The sequence below is a fragment of the Trematomus bernacchii genome, unplaced genomic scaffold, assembly GCF_902827165.1.
Source record: "Trematomus bernacchii unplaced genomic scaffold, fTreBer1.1, whole genome shotgun sequence".
Lineage (NCBI taxonomy): Eukaryota > Metazoa > Chordata > Actinopteri > Perciformes > Nototheniidae > Trematomus > Trematomus bernacchii.
The window spans coordinates 7,420,151-7,438,691 of NW_022988097.1; the positions used below are offsets into that span (position 1 = coordinate 7,420,151).

At 39.3% G+C, this 18,541-nt stretch overlaps 2 protein-coding genes across 3 annotated transcripts in view; one reads left to right on the forward strand and one right to left on the reverse strand.

Moving 5' to 3' along the window:
• The window catches only part of ctnna1 (catenin (cadherin-associated protein), alpha 1), a 76,425-nt gene that overhangs the window by 32,541 nt on the left and 25,343 nt on the right, over positions 1-18,541 (reverse strand). For both annotated transcript variants that reach the window (XM_034121472.1, XM_034121471.1), the window contains exons 8-10: positions 5,253-5,333; positions 4,885-5,037; positions 65-157 (exon numbers count right to left, since the gene is read on the reverse strand). In XM_034121472.1, coding sequence (XP_033977363.1) covers positions 65-157; positions 4,885-5,037; positions 5,253-5,333 — 327 coding nt within the window. The remainder of the gene's footprint in view (positions 1-64; positions 158-4,884; positions 5,038-5,252; positions 5,334-18,541) is intronic.
• Positions 9,710-13,606, forward strand: lrrtm2 (leucine rich repeat transmembrane neuronal 2). Its single transcript, XM_034121473.1, has 2 exons — positions 9,710-10,465; positions 11,071-13,606. Exons 1-2 carry the CDS (start codon positions 10,462-10,464, stop codon positions 12,714-12,716), a joined length of 1,650 nt encoding a protein of 549 aa, XP_033977364.1. The 5' UTR covers positions 9,710-10,461; the 3' UTR covers positions 12,717-13,606.

Here is an 18,541-nt window from a genome sequence, read left to right on the forward strand (position 1 = left end):
AATGTGGAACAGGTGCACAATCAATGAGCTTGGCGTAAGTTGCAGGCAAAAACAGATACGGTACCTGTGGGCAGAGAGCTTCCAGCTGAGATGCTGCCATGCGGACCAGCTTCACTCCCTCTTCATTGTTGGAGATGGAGCATGCCAGGTTGGCCACCTAAAACAAGAAACACACACATCTACATGTTAGCCACACACAGGGACACTGACAGTCTTATTTTGAGAAACAAAGAAAGTATAATTAAACTTGGAGAGGAATCCCAAACCCAGGCTACCATAATGAATGTATCAGAAATGGAGCAGCTCTGCAACACAATCCATCCCTGTGGAATACAAACCCACTGCGGAGGATGAACTCATAAAGCTGCTAAAATAATACAAACATAGCACTGAGGGAGAAGGGAAGAAGCAGGAGTGAAAACAAAAGATGTTGAATGAGTAGATAAAATACAAGTTTTATATTTTTTCCCAAAAAAAACTTTAGATTTCCCAAAATGTAAATGCGAGTTGTAGCTGTGGGACTCGCAGACGAGGGTACTCCGTGACTAAATCACACGGCTGCCACATTGCCATTACACTCCTGGTTCAGAGAGGCAAATATTCCTGACACTTTCAAAAAAACAGTGAGACCTGGAGTGCTGAGCTAAGCAAGTCTTCCTCTCGGCTGCCAATATTAATGGTTTGTGAGTATATTTTCTTGTATAGACCAACAAATCATGCTCTGGCACAATTATTTTTCAATATTCTTGCATTTTCCAGAACAACATAATGTATCTAATCATATTCACAAAAAATTAGGTCAGAGTCTGACTCTTCCCATTTGTTGGTTGAGATGTGCCGGCAACAATGCTGAAACAGAATGACTGGGATGTGATGGAACTGTGCCAAAGCAGGATTATCAAAAGGACAGAAAATGTGTTGAAACACAATCAATTACAGAAGGAAAAAAACGGCTCCTGATTGTACTACAGCAGGAACAAGAACTGAAATGGGGTTTTTTCTAACAACCTGTGTCCTATTTTTGTACTTTCAGCCATCAATCCGTTATATTTTACTCCACAATGTAATTACCCAGATCTGGGTCACACGGCAAAATGAGCCGTGGTTTTACCTCCATATTATAAATCTGAGTGAAACAGTTATGAGACACTGCATTTTAGCACTACATGCCTTCAAAGCTATGTCAGTTCCAATCGATGACGCTAAATCATGGTGACAATAATGTTAATAATGCACAGCTGGTGTATTCATTTTAACATTTGCAATTACAAAATGGCTTATTCTTTACCTGTGTGATTTTTTTGATTGCTCATGTTGGCCGTAATAAACTCCCCTTGGGCCTGGGGTCTGGTAGATGAAATGCTATTATAAACTCATAGAAATGTGGGGCAAATCTATAATAATAAGACTGGTTGTTAAAGAAATCCATTAAAGCTTTGGCGGTGGAAGCATAACTGGAAGCATAACTGGCTGCAGGAGTGGCAGAGTGAATGAGAGTGTGAAGGATCCTCTCCTCATCGTCTTCCATTCCACATGAACATGTCCACTACCACCTGAAAGATTCCTGAGCAGTTTTCCTGATGAGACACTTATACCACAGTGCTGGTGACGCACTGAAACATTGATATAAACACATCCTCCATCACTATGCAAACCCATGCAGGGACCACAGAGAGAACATTCAGTAACCCGAGAGGCTGGGTGAGAGAGCGCTTACATGAAGAAAAACTGCCACTTTATGGAGAGACCTGTGTTTTTACTTTCATGATCTTTCACATAAGCTTTTTCTTGCTCTCACCACGATACCACTGGGACGAAGACATTTCAGTATAAAGGGACGTTGCTTGAAGCCAAATAAGAATGTTTTACCCTCAAGTAAAGTAATGTTTTTCCACTTAGCATGCTGTAACCATACCATTCTGAGTGTCAGGGGACGTCAGAGTTTACCAAGTCTGTGCAATCATTTCTTTTAAAATGCACCTCCCTAAAAGCTTACTTTTTGTTCCCCAACAGAAATAACAATAATTTGATCCAAATACCAGCACCAGTTCAATACCGTGGTAAAAAAACAATCGCAATAAATCCCATGTTCCATACTCTTGTGTATCATTTAAGTGTTCATGCTAAAATACTGACATGTTTAATTTTTCTTATTATTTTTAAATCAAAAATATCTTCCATTGTTTAAATAATGCATCTTAAGGCATTAGGCTTGAACATTGAGTTATTCACCATACAGTTAATAAAGAAATGAGAAATGTAAGATTGCCTAATGCTTTAAAAAAAAGAGGGTTCCCACAGTAAACTATGGGATTTTCCAAGGCTGATGTCACTAATCTATTGGATGACTGGTCCCACCTCAAGAGAGGCATCTCTGCATCTCAACTTGTCAAGTTGTAAATCTCTATAACTCTTAGTGGCATGTCATTTAAAAGCAACTACATTTATGTTAACCAACCCCTTATCTAATGTCACCTACATCCATGGTTGAAGCCTCAAATAAAGACATTATATGTGGACATTACTGATGCAAAGTATTTACAGCTGTTTTTCACGGCTACATTCTTCCTCTGCTACCTCCGTGCTTAAATCTGCACATATACCTCCGTGCTTAAATCTGCACATATTCCTGAGTACCCTGGAACCTTTGAGAACATAGCCTTGAGGCAACCACACAAAGCTTAGTCTATTTTCTCCCCCTGCTCTTAAGATGATGAATATTACTGCTTAAAAATGCCTGGTAACATGGGACAGAAAAACCCAATGGATTTGGCAACAGGTAATATGAACATGTATTGCCATAGTTACCTTTCAGATGTGGAGACATTTTAACACAGCCTTATAACACTGAATATATTATGAATGCAATGTGGGTTAATTCAGACCGAATCCCAAAAGCAAAGGTCTTCAGTGCTGCAACTAGGTTAGCTGCTGTGGTGACTGTTACCTGTGTTCCCCCGTGTTAACCTGTTTACAGATTACATAACTGACCAACCTTCCCCCACCAAAGTTTTTCTTTTATGATTTAAATTCAACCTATTTAGTTCATTTACCCTTCCTCATCAAATAAAAACATTTATAGTGTTATCATGCTTTTAAAAGTGTATGATGAAGTGAACTTTGTCATCATACAATTACAGGCTGTTGTTTGATCGCATACACAAAGCGTATCAGCAGGCTTTGACACATCAAGTAAATGAAACCCATAAAGTAAGACCTGAAATTATGCTTTATTTAATTATATAAAACACTAGATTTCAAAAAGACAATATTGTGATAATGAGGTTAGAGGAGCTGCTTAAAAGGGGGCCTATAAATGAATGTGGGTCAGTCATAATGTTGCTTTCAAACAAATGTGTGTGATCTAATGGACCATTTGCCCTAAGGCAGCCTGCACATGCACAACTCGTGATGTCATATAAACAGCCCGAGATCAGTGTCACTTTGTCCTTTGTTGGATATGCAACTACCATTCCTAATTTATGTGTGTCAAAAGATACTTTACCTGATGGATATTTTAATTAGATCAAGCTAGTTCCATTTTATAGACCAAGAGATTTGCCAGGTAAAACAACAGACATTATGATAACTATCCCTGCCATTCATTAATATAACTGTGTTGTAGTTTTTCCCACACTTCATATTCGTTCTGTTTTATTGTTGACTTTTAATGGTCTATTTAAGACACTTTGCTTTATTGCCATACAAATATTTTTGAAGCTTTTATCTTACACTTATATTAACACCATATTATGTCCACTGTGAGAAAAACTGCTTTAAACATGTAAAAACTGTATTCTCTATTTAATGACATTCATATGTAACATTTCAATCAAAGCTCTGCTTCTTTGTCTATCCCATCCAAGTGTTATAAGCAGATGTAGTGCCAGAGCATTATGGGAGTCCACTAATGTCATGCTTTAAAGCCACTTCTGACACCGAGGCCTTCAGGGTCTGCTCCCCTGTGTGGTCCCCTTTTCCCTCTAATGCTCCACTGGTTTCCCCAGTGAACGTTTATACTGCACCCCCTGCTCCAGCTACACTCATGGTCATCTGCCAGAGGGAAGAAGTCACTTTCAAATGTCAACATATGCTTTGACACAAGTGTTCCAGAAAACGAAGGAAATACCACTACTGAGGATTACTCGTGTTTTCGTAAGCTTGTTGCTTACCATGTCCAACACTTTGCCATTGTCTGTGTTATTGTTGCTGGGTTACAGCAAAAGAGCCATTAAAATCCCGGTCTATGCCAAAGCATGACCCTGTCTTGAGATATGACACCAAGCACAGAAAGGGGGGGTAAACAGAAGGAACCTGGCCCCTTTTAAGATATTTATCTTTGTAGGTATCAGTACAGCACACATGTGGAGTTGTCCAATGAGCAGAACATCAACCTGTTGTGGCAAAGACAACATTTTCCCAGAGGGAGCCCCTATCCTTATGTGGTGGTTATTTCCCTCGTTTGGATCCGCTTTAAACTGTCATCTGTTGCTATGACCACTTTATCTGTTTTGCTTGTTTGCTCACTATATCCTCACAGCATCATATTAGAGTCCGCATCCCCTTTATGTAAATGTGTGTGTCTTCCACCGTGTGTCACACACACAAGTGACAGAAACCACAGAAAACATTTTCCTGTTTTGTTTCAATTTGGGAAAACAATCCCAGATAGATTTTTGCTGTGCCGTAATCCTACAGTTTTATCAAGAGGTAATCTTTCGGAGAAAAAGTCATAAAGACAGAACAGAGAAGCTGGATGAAGACTGACGTTTACTATAAGCTAAAATGTCTAAAAAACAATAGGATGGACAGAAAAAGTACGAATAATCTGTATTTGGGTCACATGAGGTTTTGTTTCTGAAAGCACTCCAAATTCGACATTACCTCGATCAGCTTGTTGGCGTGCTCGCGGAACACCTGTGCATACTCCTTGACTTCTTTCTCATTGCCATTCTTGGCGGCTTCAATCAGGACCAGCAGGGGAACATTGGTCTCCAGGAAAGAGTCAGAGACATGGTCCATTACAGCTTTACGCAGCTGTGAAGTAAAACAATATATATATTTATAAAAAGGGCACTGTTGAGGAAATATATGCCTCTATGCATTTGTGATAGGGGGAAATAAATGTACACTTGCAGTTGTTTTTTTCTACTACATTGTACACCGTTCCTAGATGTTTAACTTTATAAGCGAAAATATAGATACAATGTATATATGAAGTAGGCTTTTTTAAAAAACATTTCAGCACAAACCTGTCTGCGAAGGTCTCTGGTCTTCTTTGTCATCCTGTCGATGGCTGTGTTCAGAGCATCACTCCTGTCCTTCCTTCCAGCCTGAAACATAAACATGGCAGAGAAATTAGAGAGGGCTATGGTGCAGGGAGAGCAATGTTCCAAACACATCTGTTGTGGATGCTCAAATGAAATACATTGTGATCACGCTAAAGGTCCAATTCAATTTACAGGGACATTTCGGTAAACATTGTGTAGCTTCAGTTTACAGTTGAGAAAATGTTCATAGTTTATTGATTTTAGTTCATTTTTAAAAGTACAAGGGTAGTAGGACAAATTCAAAATGTATTTAAATGTTTAAAAAGAAGAATATTGTTTTGAGAAGTTACTGCATAAGATCAAGTCATAATGCTGTTAAATGCTTTTGGGTATTGATACAAGAATTGTTGCATTGTTTTGAAATGAATAATCCCATGAAGGATGTAATGTGTTATTTACCAGACACGAAAATATATCTATTTATTCCTCTATTCAGTCCTTTCAATGGAAAAAGTTCCAGCGAGATTTGAACTCACATTTTAGTGCAGCTAGTGTTCTGCAAAGCCTAATTCATTTCTGTTCCTTTTATTTGTTAGAAACTATTGTTTAGTCCAGCTGTCAAATCTGCCACATTGCCTCTGTTAAAACACTGGAATCATTTCCTAACTGATGCCATTGTGAGCGAACACTGGAGCACACAAACAAACAGTGGCCAAGAGTTTCAATAAATAACATACACACACTTAAACAATGCATCAGTAAAAAGGCACAGCTGCTTTTGGTTAAAAAAAAAGCACTGATTTGCATCTATATCAGCGCTATAATTCATAGGCAACACACCCTCTTAAGTGCTGCCGTTGTAAACTGCATTTAAATTCTAATTTGCATTCACGCAGGGATCAAAAGAGGCTATCCAAATCCTGCCCAAGCTTCCTGCCACCACAGCTCTCTCTACATGCATATTGTACAGAACACAATATATCACAGTAATCCAGTAAAGACAAGCTGTGATGCAGGCTTTAGTTTCTTAATGAGATAGATACAGAGCTCGGATTCCATTATTTTAATTACTAATTCTTATGTCTGCTCCTTATTTAAACTTTTATAATGTCATGATACCAGAAATGTTGAAGTTGATACCTTTACCAGTATAATTCCAGATCTCGGTAATTTATTTTATACCACAGTGAAAAACTAAATAATATATTCAATGTATAGGAATTTCTTTTTGGCAGATTTTAATCTGTAATCATTCCAAAGAGGATAAGGGACCAATACGGTTTGGTTCAAGAATCCTTGATTTTAAAAGGTTTTTCTTGGTGTGACCAAAAGCATTTTCTGTGGTATGAAGCCATTTGTATAGATCAATATCACTGACAGTTGTATTTTTTTTTTGATTAATTAAATTATATTATCTGTAACAATTGTAGGAAACTTGTAAACACTGTTCTCAACAAAGCAAGGACTGTCTTGGCTTGTGTGAGAGCTGTTTTTTGATTACTAATTACATTACATTGCATTTATCCAAAGCGACTTACAATAAATGCATTCGCCCAAGAAGATAGAATCATAAGTACATCAGGTTTCATAGAGCCAAAACATTTCAAGTGCTACTCAACTAGCTTTAGATAAGCCAGTCCTTTATTAGTATACAAGTGCTTTGTTAGTAATTCTATCGCTCGAAGTGGAGTCGAAAGAGATGAGTTTTCAGTCTGCGCCGGAAGATGTGTAAGCTTTCTGCTGTCCTGATGTCAATGGGGAGCTCATTCCACCATTTTGGAGCCAGGATAGCAAACCCACGTGTTTTTGCTGATGGGAACTTGGGTCCCCCTCGCAGTGCGGGTGCAGCGAGCCTTTTGGCTGATGCAAAGCAGAGTGCTCGTGCTGGGTTGTATGGTTTAACCATGTCCTGGATGTAGGAAGGGCCAGAACCATTCGCAGCATGGTACGCTAGTACCAGAGTCTTGAAGTGGATTCTAGCAGTTACTGGAAGCCAGTGAAGGGAGCGGAGGAGCGGTGTGGTGTGGGAACATTTAGGAAGGTTGAAGACCAGACGAGCCGCTGCATTTTGGATGAGCTGCAGAGGTCGGATGGCACATGCAGGTAGACCAGCCAGGAGGGAGTTGCAGTAGTCTAATGATAGTTCTTCATTTGTATCTATTTTTCAATTCTCTGTCGATAAAAAAACACTCAATCTGTAAAAAGGTTAAACTCCATGACCACTCGTAATCTACAATAACACTCAAAAATAATATTCTAATCTCCTCATATTAAATGAGAAAATGGTGTTGATTAAAAGGTTTTAATTTACTACGCATGGCTTACCGTGTAAATCATGTCTCTTAATACTGCAACACCATTGGCAGTTGTCACGACGCTAAGCACTATGCAGCAGTCAAAGCCCTAACTACTGGTCCCACTGAGCAGATAGCATGTTCAGTCACATTCTGCAAACTGCTCAAGCGAAATGTTGGAAAATCTAAAACTTTCAGGAAGGATGTGGAGATGGAGAGAAAGAGGCAGAGAAAGACAGGGTGAGCGACAGATAGATGGACAGATACTGGAGGATAATAACATTAAAGCTAAATTAGATGAACAGGAAAGGGCAATGGAGAAAAGGCAAAGAAACAGTTGGTCTCAGGGCCGTTCGTCCCCCTATACTGCTCCAATCAACTGCGACACAACACCATGGAAGGTGGTGGCATTGACCTGCCCCATCCCCCACTGCCCTTTGCCCATTGGGGGGTTGTGTACATGGTTAGGGGCCGGGGAGATCCAACGGCACTAATCCCCTGTGATTTTGTGCTGGTTGGATGCAGTGCTGTGTGGGGCTTTACTCTGCCCAGCCCCTTCTCTCTCAATCCCATTTCCTTCACGCCTAGCCTATATTTCATTTCCACGCCAGAGGCTTCCAAAGCACTTCTTCAGGTGCTTATTATGAAGGCAGTTTCTCTGCGGCATCTTTTATGATACCCGTGAGTCTCTATCCATCTCCTTTAGGACAGATTTAGGAACATCCCTTTTCTACAAAACCACTAGTCCGCTCAATTATTGAAAAATTCTATGAAAAATAAGTATGCTCCAAGTGTCAAATGATCACTGACTATGATATTGTTTCAGCAAGTTCACTTAATTGAATGTCCATTTTCAATTTCACATTCTTTCTTTTAAAAAAAAGACATCTTGAATTGGAAATGGGAAGCTACCACACATCAAATGGAGTAAAATCCCATCATGCCCCTTGAGATTTAAGAGTTTTTCCCCCTCATTTTTTCTACATCTCCCAGTCTACCACAATGAGCGTGGAGAATGAAAGCAGCATGCTGGTCCAGTAACCTGGAAAGTCCCAGCCAGATACATGTCTTGTCTTGAAACTCTTGTCATGAAATGAATTAGGATGTATAAATGCATAAAGTAATCCAGATCAATTCTAATTCTAATGATATAAGATGTGTACAAGTAACTCTTTCACTATCATCTCCTGCCAAAGCACACAGAGGAAATGTAATTCTTTGCTTTCATTAGGTACAATTTATTGCCTGTAGCAGTTGCAACAAGAGTTAAAATCCATATCAAATACATTGCAGCAAGGTAATCAGAGTAATATACAAGTATAAATCAGAGAGGGGTGTGGCAGGCTCAAGCGATCTGAGGTCACGTTTAAGTAAATGATGCATGAGTGGAATAAAAGGTGTTGAAGTGCAAAAGTTGAACACCTGAGTACATGTTCTTCTTAATGCCTCTTATATCTAGTCTTTGGCTGGTTCAGATGTAGTTCATTGAAATTACCCTCACACCCATCTCAACCAACATTAAATAATTAAGAAAAGTCAGCATTTTTATGCACTGAACTACCGACATCTCTTTTTGTTTTGCACTCTAAAATGGTGCTGAAATGAAGCCTTCTTCAAAAAAAAAACAAGATCTGCATATGAAATGTTTTTGTTTCACATTCTCAAACAAGTATTTGTTCTAGCCTATTACATGCTGGAAGCCTAATTTAACTTCGGGGCAGCTGGCCATACATCACATGCCAGCACTGCACTCAGGATATGTAAATTATGTATATAAGCCAGACGTCCTATGTTAGCATTGCTATAGCATACTCCTGTACAGAGATAACAGATAACAGAATGCAGCACACCTCACACCCCCCCTCTCGTGAAGTTTATGTTGTCAAGAGCCACATGTTATGACCTACGTTTTGCTTTGGTGTTATTTTGTTTATGTCTTCAGCATACTTTCATACATAGCACATACAGAACAACGGCAAGGCGAGGCTGAGATTTACAGCTGTGGTTAATTTCAACAGCAAGCTGCCGCAACACGTTCAAGATATCAATATTCTGATGGTGACGAGCCAGTAGGAGGGAAGTGGGTATGCAGGGGGGAGGTGGAGGGAGACTGAGGTGCACAAGCAGTGTGTATGAGGCAGAGAGCAAGTGACTGAGCAAAAGAGTGAGAGGGTGTTTGTGAGTGTGGGAGAGAAAAAGAGAGAGAGAAACAGTAGTGATGATCGACGCCAGGCTGCCACCACTCTGTAGCAGTGAGTGGCTGCAACAAAAAGCACAGAATAACATCCCCGACTCCCCGCTCTGCTTTTTTTCTCTCTCCCTGCGTCTCGGCTAGCAGAGGAGGGCTCCGCTCACAGCTCTGCAGAGGCTATGCTGAGACTGAGCCGGCGTCGTAAGCAGGATCTCTGGCTGCCATCAACAAGTTAGGGTCGGAAGAACACAGCCATGAAGAGGACGGCTTGATCTCCAATTAACTGTCTAAGCCGACACCATTGCGGTGGAAGGGAAACAAAAGGGTAAAAAAAAGAAGAAGAAAAAACGGAGAGGAGGGGGGGTCTGTTCACCGGAGTCGCTCTGGATGCAACTGATCAACTTAAAAAAAAAAAAAATTTAAATAATTATTTCCAGGATTCGTGGGATGAAGGAAAAGATTCAACCCTTTCTCTGAGCACGGATTTTCAAGTAGCAAAATAAGAGGAATAATCTTCATCTTGGGACATGGAATTTCATATTTTGTTTCAACTAGGTGGGCTCAGAATTGCTTTATTTCCCAAGAAGCTGATTCCTTTTGTGCTTACTCAAAAGGGTTTTTTCCCTTTGGATTTTTCTTCCATCTGGTTGCTCCAAGAGTCTGCGGAAAAGGACAGTTGAATGCAGCCTCCGATGTGCACAAAAGAATGGGTAAGTTAGTCCCTTTATATGGCAGGTCTGGACATGAATAGGGAACACAAGTAAGAGCGAGGGAGGCTAAGGACTAAAAGCTCTTCAGCCTAGTCTATTTGCTGCGATTGCCCTTCATTTTTCCTTTTTCACCGACACGAGTCCGGAATATATACATTTTAAATAGCTTTTCTATTAAAGGCTTAACTATTCATGATGAAAAAATGTTTAATCAATAAAAAAATACGCAATAATTGATGAATGACAGTAATATAAATATAAGTATTTTAACCAGATTACAGAGCACAAAATGTGCAGAAAAAAGGGTTAATATAAGTAGCAAGGGTGTGGAAACAAAGTCAAGATCATATATGTAATTCATCATTAAATATCTAAGTACATTACAATAGAATTATACCTCAGCATAAAAAAGTATCTGTACATACATTGGGAAAGTTGTCAATGCAAAAGATCTTAACGGCTGTGTGTTTGTATGTATGCCTGCATGTGAAAGAACGAGAGCACATACAAAAAGCACAATCGTCACCATGAATTGGTAATAAGTGCTCTGCAGAGATAAGCTTTCCCGCCCCACAGTTCATTTTGTTATCTTTGAACCCACCCAGGTTTCCATTCAAGGTGGCCATTGGTGGGACCTGCACCAGCGGCTCTGTGTCTGTGTGTGATCAGCATGCTCGTAGTGTGCCTGCTGCCTCCTGCATCGTGCACGACCTGCCCTCAAAAATGCCGCTGTGAGGACCTGCAGTTCTACTGCGACACCCAGGGGCTTCAGGCACCCCCAGATGGTGTGGACAAAGGGGCCCTGGGGCTGTCGCTACGCCACAATAGCATCACTGAGCTCAGCCCTGATCAATTCTATGGCTTCAGCCAGCTCACATGGCTACATTTAGACCACAACCAGATTACAACAGTACAAGAGGATGCCTTTCAAGGGCTCTACAAGCTGAAGGACCTCAATCTGAGCTCCAATCGTATCACCAAGTTGCCCAACACAACCTTCATCCACCTCATCAACCTCCAGATACTGGACCTGTCTTTCAATCAGATGACTGCATTGGAACCAGAACTGTTTCATGGACTGAGGAAACTCCAGATACTCCACCTCCGTTCCAATTTACTCCGCACCACACCTGTCCGGGCATTCTGGGACTGCCGCAGCCTGGAATATCTGGGCCTAAGCAGCAACCGTCTACGGAGTCTGGCCCGGAATGGATTTGCTGGGCTCATTAAGCTCAAAGAGCTCCACTTGGAGCACAATCAGCTGACCAAGATAAACTTGGCCCATTTCCCTCGCCTTGTTGCCCTCCAGTTTCTGTTTCTGCAGTGGAATAAAATCAGCAACTTAACATGTGGCATGGAGTGGACCTGGACCACTCTAGAGAAACTGGACCTGACAGGAAATGAGATCCGTGTCCTGACATCTGATGTGTTTCAAACGCTGCCAAATTTAAAGATTTTGCTGCTGGATAACAACAAACTAAGCAGTCTGGATCCCACAGTCATGGATATGTGGCAGTCTCTTGGTACTATTGGGCTGTCAAGCAACTATTGGGAATGTACCAAAAGGATTTGCTCTCTGGCCACGTGGCTCAGCACCTTTAAGGGAAGGTGGGAACATTCCATCCTCTGCCATAGTCCTGAATATGCACAAGGAGAGGAGATACTTGACGCTGTTTATGGATTCCAACTTTGCCAGAATTTCTCAGCGCCGGTTGTTCAAACCATTAGTACAACCACGGACGCTACTATAGCTGCAGAGATGACAAGCTCCCTGTTTGGAATTATGCAGCCTACCCCAACGCAGGACTATGCAGAGGATTTTGGGAGCTTTACCACAGTCACTACCACAACAACCACAACAACAACAACACCACGTACTGCTCAAGCAACCACTGCTACAATGGAAGAGGCAGCTGTAACAGAGGACTTCTCTGCAATGGACAACACTGTAATGACTCATAGGGTTATCATTGGAACTATGGCCCTTCTATTTTCATTCTTTTTCATCATTTTCGTTGTGTATATCTCACGGAAGTGCTGCCCTCCCACCCTGCGCAGGATACGCCACTGTTCGGCTATTCAGAACCGCAGGCAGATGAGGACCCAGCAGCGGCAGCCTATGGCAGATCTAGCTACACAGGTACCCTATAATGAGTATGAGCCCAGCCATGAAGAAGGGGCACTCGTGATCATAAACGGCTATGGGCAGTGCAAGTGTCAGCAACTGCCTTACAAAGAGTGTGAAGTATGAACTCTTATTTATTCCTAGAGCATATGGTTTGCCATTTGACCATTTCAGATGATACAGGGTTTGCTTTTTTTGGGTTTTTTTTCTCCAGTTTATGTAAAAAGCATAATTTCTACAAGTGAGATTTAAGAATATGTGAGAAATGCCGAGTGCTACAGTGACAGAGGTTGGACATGACAGTTTAGGGATGGTGTAGAGATAGTCACACATTTATTTTTCTATGAATGCAAAGTTGTTCATATTAGGCAGGGGCAATCATTTTAAACAAGAAAATTGTATAACTGTGAGATTTGTCTCCACATTGTCACTATATTCTGGAGCACAGAGAAAATACTTAGCCAAATGGCCCTCTGCTAACGGAATACATTAAGTGGAGAAATGTGATTTATGTCTCATTTCTTTTTAAAAGTAAATATCTGAAATCATGTTTCTAACTGCACCACAGGCACTGTAAGCCAATCACTCAATCACTAGGGCATTTGAATCGGATCAATCATAATGTCTTTGTTTTTCAGTTTCATTGTTTAAAGAGAACTATTATACATTAAAAGGACCCCAAGACCAAAACTCTGAATTATATCCGAAAAATAAATGTCATTACTGTTTCGTTACAAATAAAATATAAATCTTCTTGAGGAGACAATAACCATGAAATTCGGTTAAGTATACACACATGTATATTACATTTACCAAATGAGACATGAATCAATTAGGTGGGTTTATAATCTTCCATCAGATCAAAGGCCTCTCAGTGCTTGTTGTTTACAGAACTCATACGGGGGGGGCCATCCCCCCAAAAAACAGCTGTCCTTAGCTAAAAAAGGAACTCGTTTAAATCTGAATTTCTTACAAAATGTACTCTGTGTAAAAATGCAACCACAAGTCTATACTGATTGAAAAGACAGCAGACGTTGAGAATTTATGTTCAATTATATATATATATATATATATATATATATATATATATATAGAGAGAGAGAGAGAGAGAGAGAGGGAGAGAGAGAGAGAGAGGGAGAGAGATATATATATATATATATATATATATATATATATATATATATATATATAGATATATATATATAGATATAGGAAAAATGACCTTTTTAAAATCAGACTCGTAAATGCAATGTAGTTTTGCAGCTTGTTCAATGTATGAGCTCACAAATACATTCTCAACCTGTGGTTAAACACTAAGCATTGTTCATATGTGCTTAATCTCCAATATATTACACATATTATATGGATGTCTTCCTCTTCTGGGACATCAAGAACAAAACGATTAGACCTTTACATTTACACTGACGTGTACATGGATTCTCTAGCCCCTGAATGCCACACACACTGTGACCATAATATTTCCAACAGCTCAACCTAGTAAGTACAGTTTGCCGATTTGCTATTACATAATAAGATCAATATACAGAGGAGTTAGTGTGATGTGTAAGGGACACAAGTGAAAGGGTAATGACCAGCGCAAATGCCACATAGGAGAGCATTTCATTCTGAAAAGAAAAGCTTTCAGCAGTAGCCCAGGCTCTTTACTGCTCACACACTAATCAGGTCTGACAGGCCCAAGATTGAACCAATTAAGGCAAGGCAAAAATAATCTAATATTCTGTCACCCACACCAGTGATCCAGCAACATTTAGCTTGTTCAGCCACTCAAAAATAGTTCTAGTAGAATCATTCTCTGTACCACCTAAAAACATAATTGAACCTTTTACTTTAAGACATTGTCCGTGTTAAGGATGCCGTTTACATTATTAAAAACAGATTACGGGAAAGGAAACATCTTATAATAGTTATTTGGTTAGCAGTCACAAGTGTCAAGTTAAACTGCGGTCAATAGCCTGAAAGCAAATGGAGATCCAGTGATAAGCAAACAGCAAGCCTGGGTCAGGACACATTTGTATGCAGCAGGGAGAGGATGTGCATTAGCATCAGACTAAAGCTGCTGCTGCCGCAGCTCCGCACTTCTTTGTGTTCAGTTTGGTAGTGGGGGCAGGGTGAAAGAGAGAGGGATTGAGAGGAATTGATGGGACGATGGAGAGGGGGCAATGATAGGGTAATGTCTTCGTTTATTAAAACCAACCAACCAATCTTTCTGGCCAAGTGGAGGTAGTAGGATAAAAACTGAATGAGCACCATGGGATTGAAATGCACACTGATCACAAGTAAACTGATGAGCTATCCAGTGTTTGAACAGTACACAAAGTATAAAATATCAATTACAATTCTAAAAACTGAAAATTGTAATATGGCATCTTCATGAAGCCTTAAAGCTGTACACTTAAATATGGCCTTTTCTTCGAAAGCCCAACTTTTGGCTACGTTTAACCAACTCAGAAACCTGGCTTTGAGAATTTAGGATGCAGTTTGCTGGATAGTGCCCCCTAGAGGTGACAATTGTGGATTTGTCTCTTTATTGAAGGTGTCAAGATTTGGCTTTAATCTTCTAAATGAAAGCTTGAGTCATGTCTCTGTACACATAATATGATGCCTACAAGTTCAAAGAAAGTGTTTGTGTAAACCAAACATTTTTACACTTCACATTTGCATTCAATGAAAAACATACACTGATCGTAATGATGTCCAAAGTCAAGCACCTCCACCTTGTTTCAAATTTTGTTTTCTTCCAGCTTCGCACTGCTATTACTACTGCCCTTGTTATCTGTCTTGCATGTTCAAAAGTCAATTGAGTTGAATATTTCTTAATGTCATTCAGCAAACATTATTAAGAGACTTCATTTTTGATAACACCAAGAATGGGGATGTGTGTGTGTGTGTGTGTGTGTGTGTGTGTGTGTGTGTGTGTGTGTGGAATTCCTATAGAGTTCTGTCAATCATTTGACATTTCACTGTTAAAGACTACGGTTGTACTAAATGACTGAAAATCCACACATTTGTAGAAATATGCATCCCTTTGCACTCTGGCTCTTTGTAAACTGTTTTTGTTTCCTCTCGTCATCCTCTAGCCCTGGTCCCCACCCTGCCGAAAAATAAAAAAAGGAAAAAAACAAGTGAACCAATCCCCTCTCTCTTACCCAATCTCTTTGTGCAAAATGAATGCTTTTCTCTTTCCATTTCCTTTTGTATTGTAATATGTACAATTTCATATCTGTATAGTGGATAATATGTGCCAAACTGAGAAAAAAAAAAACATTTTCCCCTCAAAACATATATTTTTTAAATAAAATGGTTATAATTTACAGAGTGTTTGCTAACTGATGAATGCTCACAACTTGGTTTGGTCTTTCATTGCAGTTTGGTCTAGTGTGTAAGTCTTTAGCAAACCAAATCACACCCAACCCTTGGTGACGTGGATTTGCATCAGTATATGTGAAATGCCTGAAAGCATTTGTCAAATGAAACATTTTCCATTTCTAATATAATCTTTGCTAGGCACGGTTTAATGCACTCATGGTTGGGGGATTCATTCGCATCAAAGTCTCTTCTATCAATACATGTCAACATAAAGATTAGATCATCTACATTGAAAGTGGATCATATAAAAATCCTAATGATGTTGTTATGCAAAGCTGATGTTTCTGTGGAACCCTTACTTTAATGCAGTGTCTAGTTTCTGAATATGGGCATTTCAATAGAATAACAGGTGATGCAGAAGAATCTATCCCGTTTAATGTTTTGTTTACCGGAGAAGGGTCCTTGAAGCTTGGAGGCTGCGACTATTGATTATTTTCATTATCAATAACTTTCTCAATTACTTGTTTCAATTAATTTGTAATTGTTTTGTCTATCAAATGTTTACACATAGCTATACATTAATTTACTTAATTCTATGTGTGTCTTAAAATAGCTTTTTTTTTTTTACTCAAATATATTGACTTAATGATACTTTAACAAAGAGACATTTGAAAATCACACATTTGAGTACATGGATACAGTAAAATCACTGGGTTGATTTTTCTACGTAAATGACTATAGTGAATAATCGATTAACTGACTTTCCGTTTGAGAACAACTTCAATAGTTAAGTGCGTCATGCAATGAAAAAATATTCTGACGGCTCAACCTTCAGATAACAAACTAAGATTTCACAAATGTTATTTAGTCTTCAGCATGTTTCATGAGTTGTCAGTTATTGCTAAGTAACTAACTAGCTAAGCATTTATGGCTTATTGCAAGGTCGCAATACATTTGATTGATTGTTCCTAAATGTATAATTAGCATCTAAGAATCACTGACATGATTTCTGAATCCTTTTTCCATCAAATGTAAAACTATAACATCTTTAGGCAAAAAGGCTCAAAGCAAGAGTAATAACATGGAAATGCCAGTGGAAGTTTTTGTAACAAGGTGAACATATATTTTAAAAGCTGTAGCAAATTGACCTAGTCTACCATGTAGCAAATAAGGAAATAGGTTTTGAGCACAGCATGAATTGGATCTTCCTAACACATAATGCAAGTTGCTTGTTTAAACATAAATGTCAAAGTTATGTCTCCACATGCCGTATAGGGATTCTATGCAAGATGTGCATCACACATTTGAGGGAGAAACTGCTCTTCAAACTGACCATTTTCTAAAAGAGACAATGTATGTGTAATTGATACCAAAAGTAACTCATGTGCCAGCACTCTAAAAACTTAACGGTCACTCTTTCAAGATAATAATGTGAAATGTTTAGCAAACCGTACTCGAGACATACAACTTGCAAAAACAATCCAATTTGGAGTTTTCTTCACATCAGAGGAAGTCTTATTTTTATATTGCAAGATATATGGCAGATACTATCACAGTCTCTATTTAACACAACCAAATGTTTATACAGAAGTTAGATGTTCACCATAAAGAATATAAACAACTTAAATGCTGTAGTAGTGAACCCACCCCCAGTGTTGGTGTTCACCATCACTGCACAGCATACATAGCCGTTTGATCATAATCAGAACCTGCATAGTTCAAATGCTGTATTGTAAATAATATCAGGCTGCAAAAGTAAGCTTGCCCCGCTATGGGATACTATACCAAATCCAGGAAGACACCGTTAACCTTTCATAATTCAGCTTATATCTTCTTTTTGCAGGTTTTTCCAACAGAGGAATTATATTATAAATTAGATCAGAACTTGGTACGGACAGATGCTTAATATTTCAGGACTCCGAAAAGACTGGGGATCAAAACACAACAACTCTATCAAAACAACTGTAATCCAAGCTTTTTCAATTCCTTAGAACATTTAATGAAAAGCCCAGTGTGTTAAAAAGAGAGAATAACAGTTTACATAAAATACTTAAGGTCTGTCGTTTCAGTCAGACAAGGCATCGCAAAGAATAAAGGCCGACATGGCCCTCCAACTCTAAGAACCACTTCAATATGACCAGCTCTTTCTTGACATCAGGCTTCAGTAATTAACCTGCAGAGAGTTCCCAGGTAGGGGGGGCACTAAACTCAAGAGCCTGACTACATGCCATCAGTAGCCTGCAGAGTTCAAGGACTTCTGGACTTACGTACACCATCCCTAAAATATGTATTACTCCGCACATTTCAAATCAGTCTTCTACCTTATCCTTGGAGGATCCAGGTGGAAACTGGAAACGGGGATGAGCAAAACTACTGACAGCAAAATCCAAAACTTTCCTTTTGATTTAGTTGAAGACAAAAACCTTGCTTCTTACACAAAAAGATTTTATCAATTTGCATCTTTGTACTTTGCATTTAAATTAATTAATCATTTCTCATATTAAAAAGGTTAAGGCAAAGTTTGTGACAGACTTAAATACAAAATAGTTCTACAAAAATGTAAAGGAACTATTAATAATTTAAAGGAACTATTAAAGTGGCCCATACTGAAAAAAAAGCAGTTA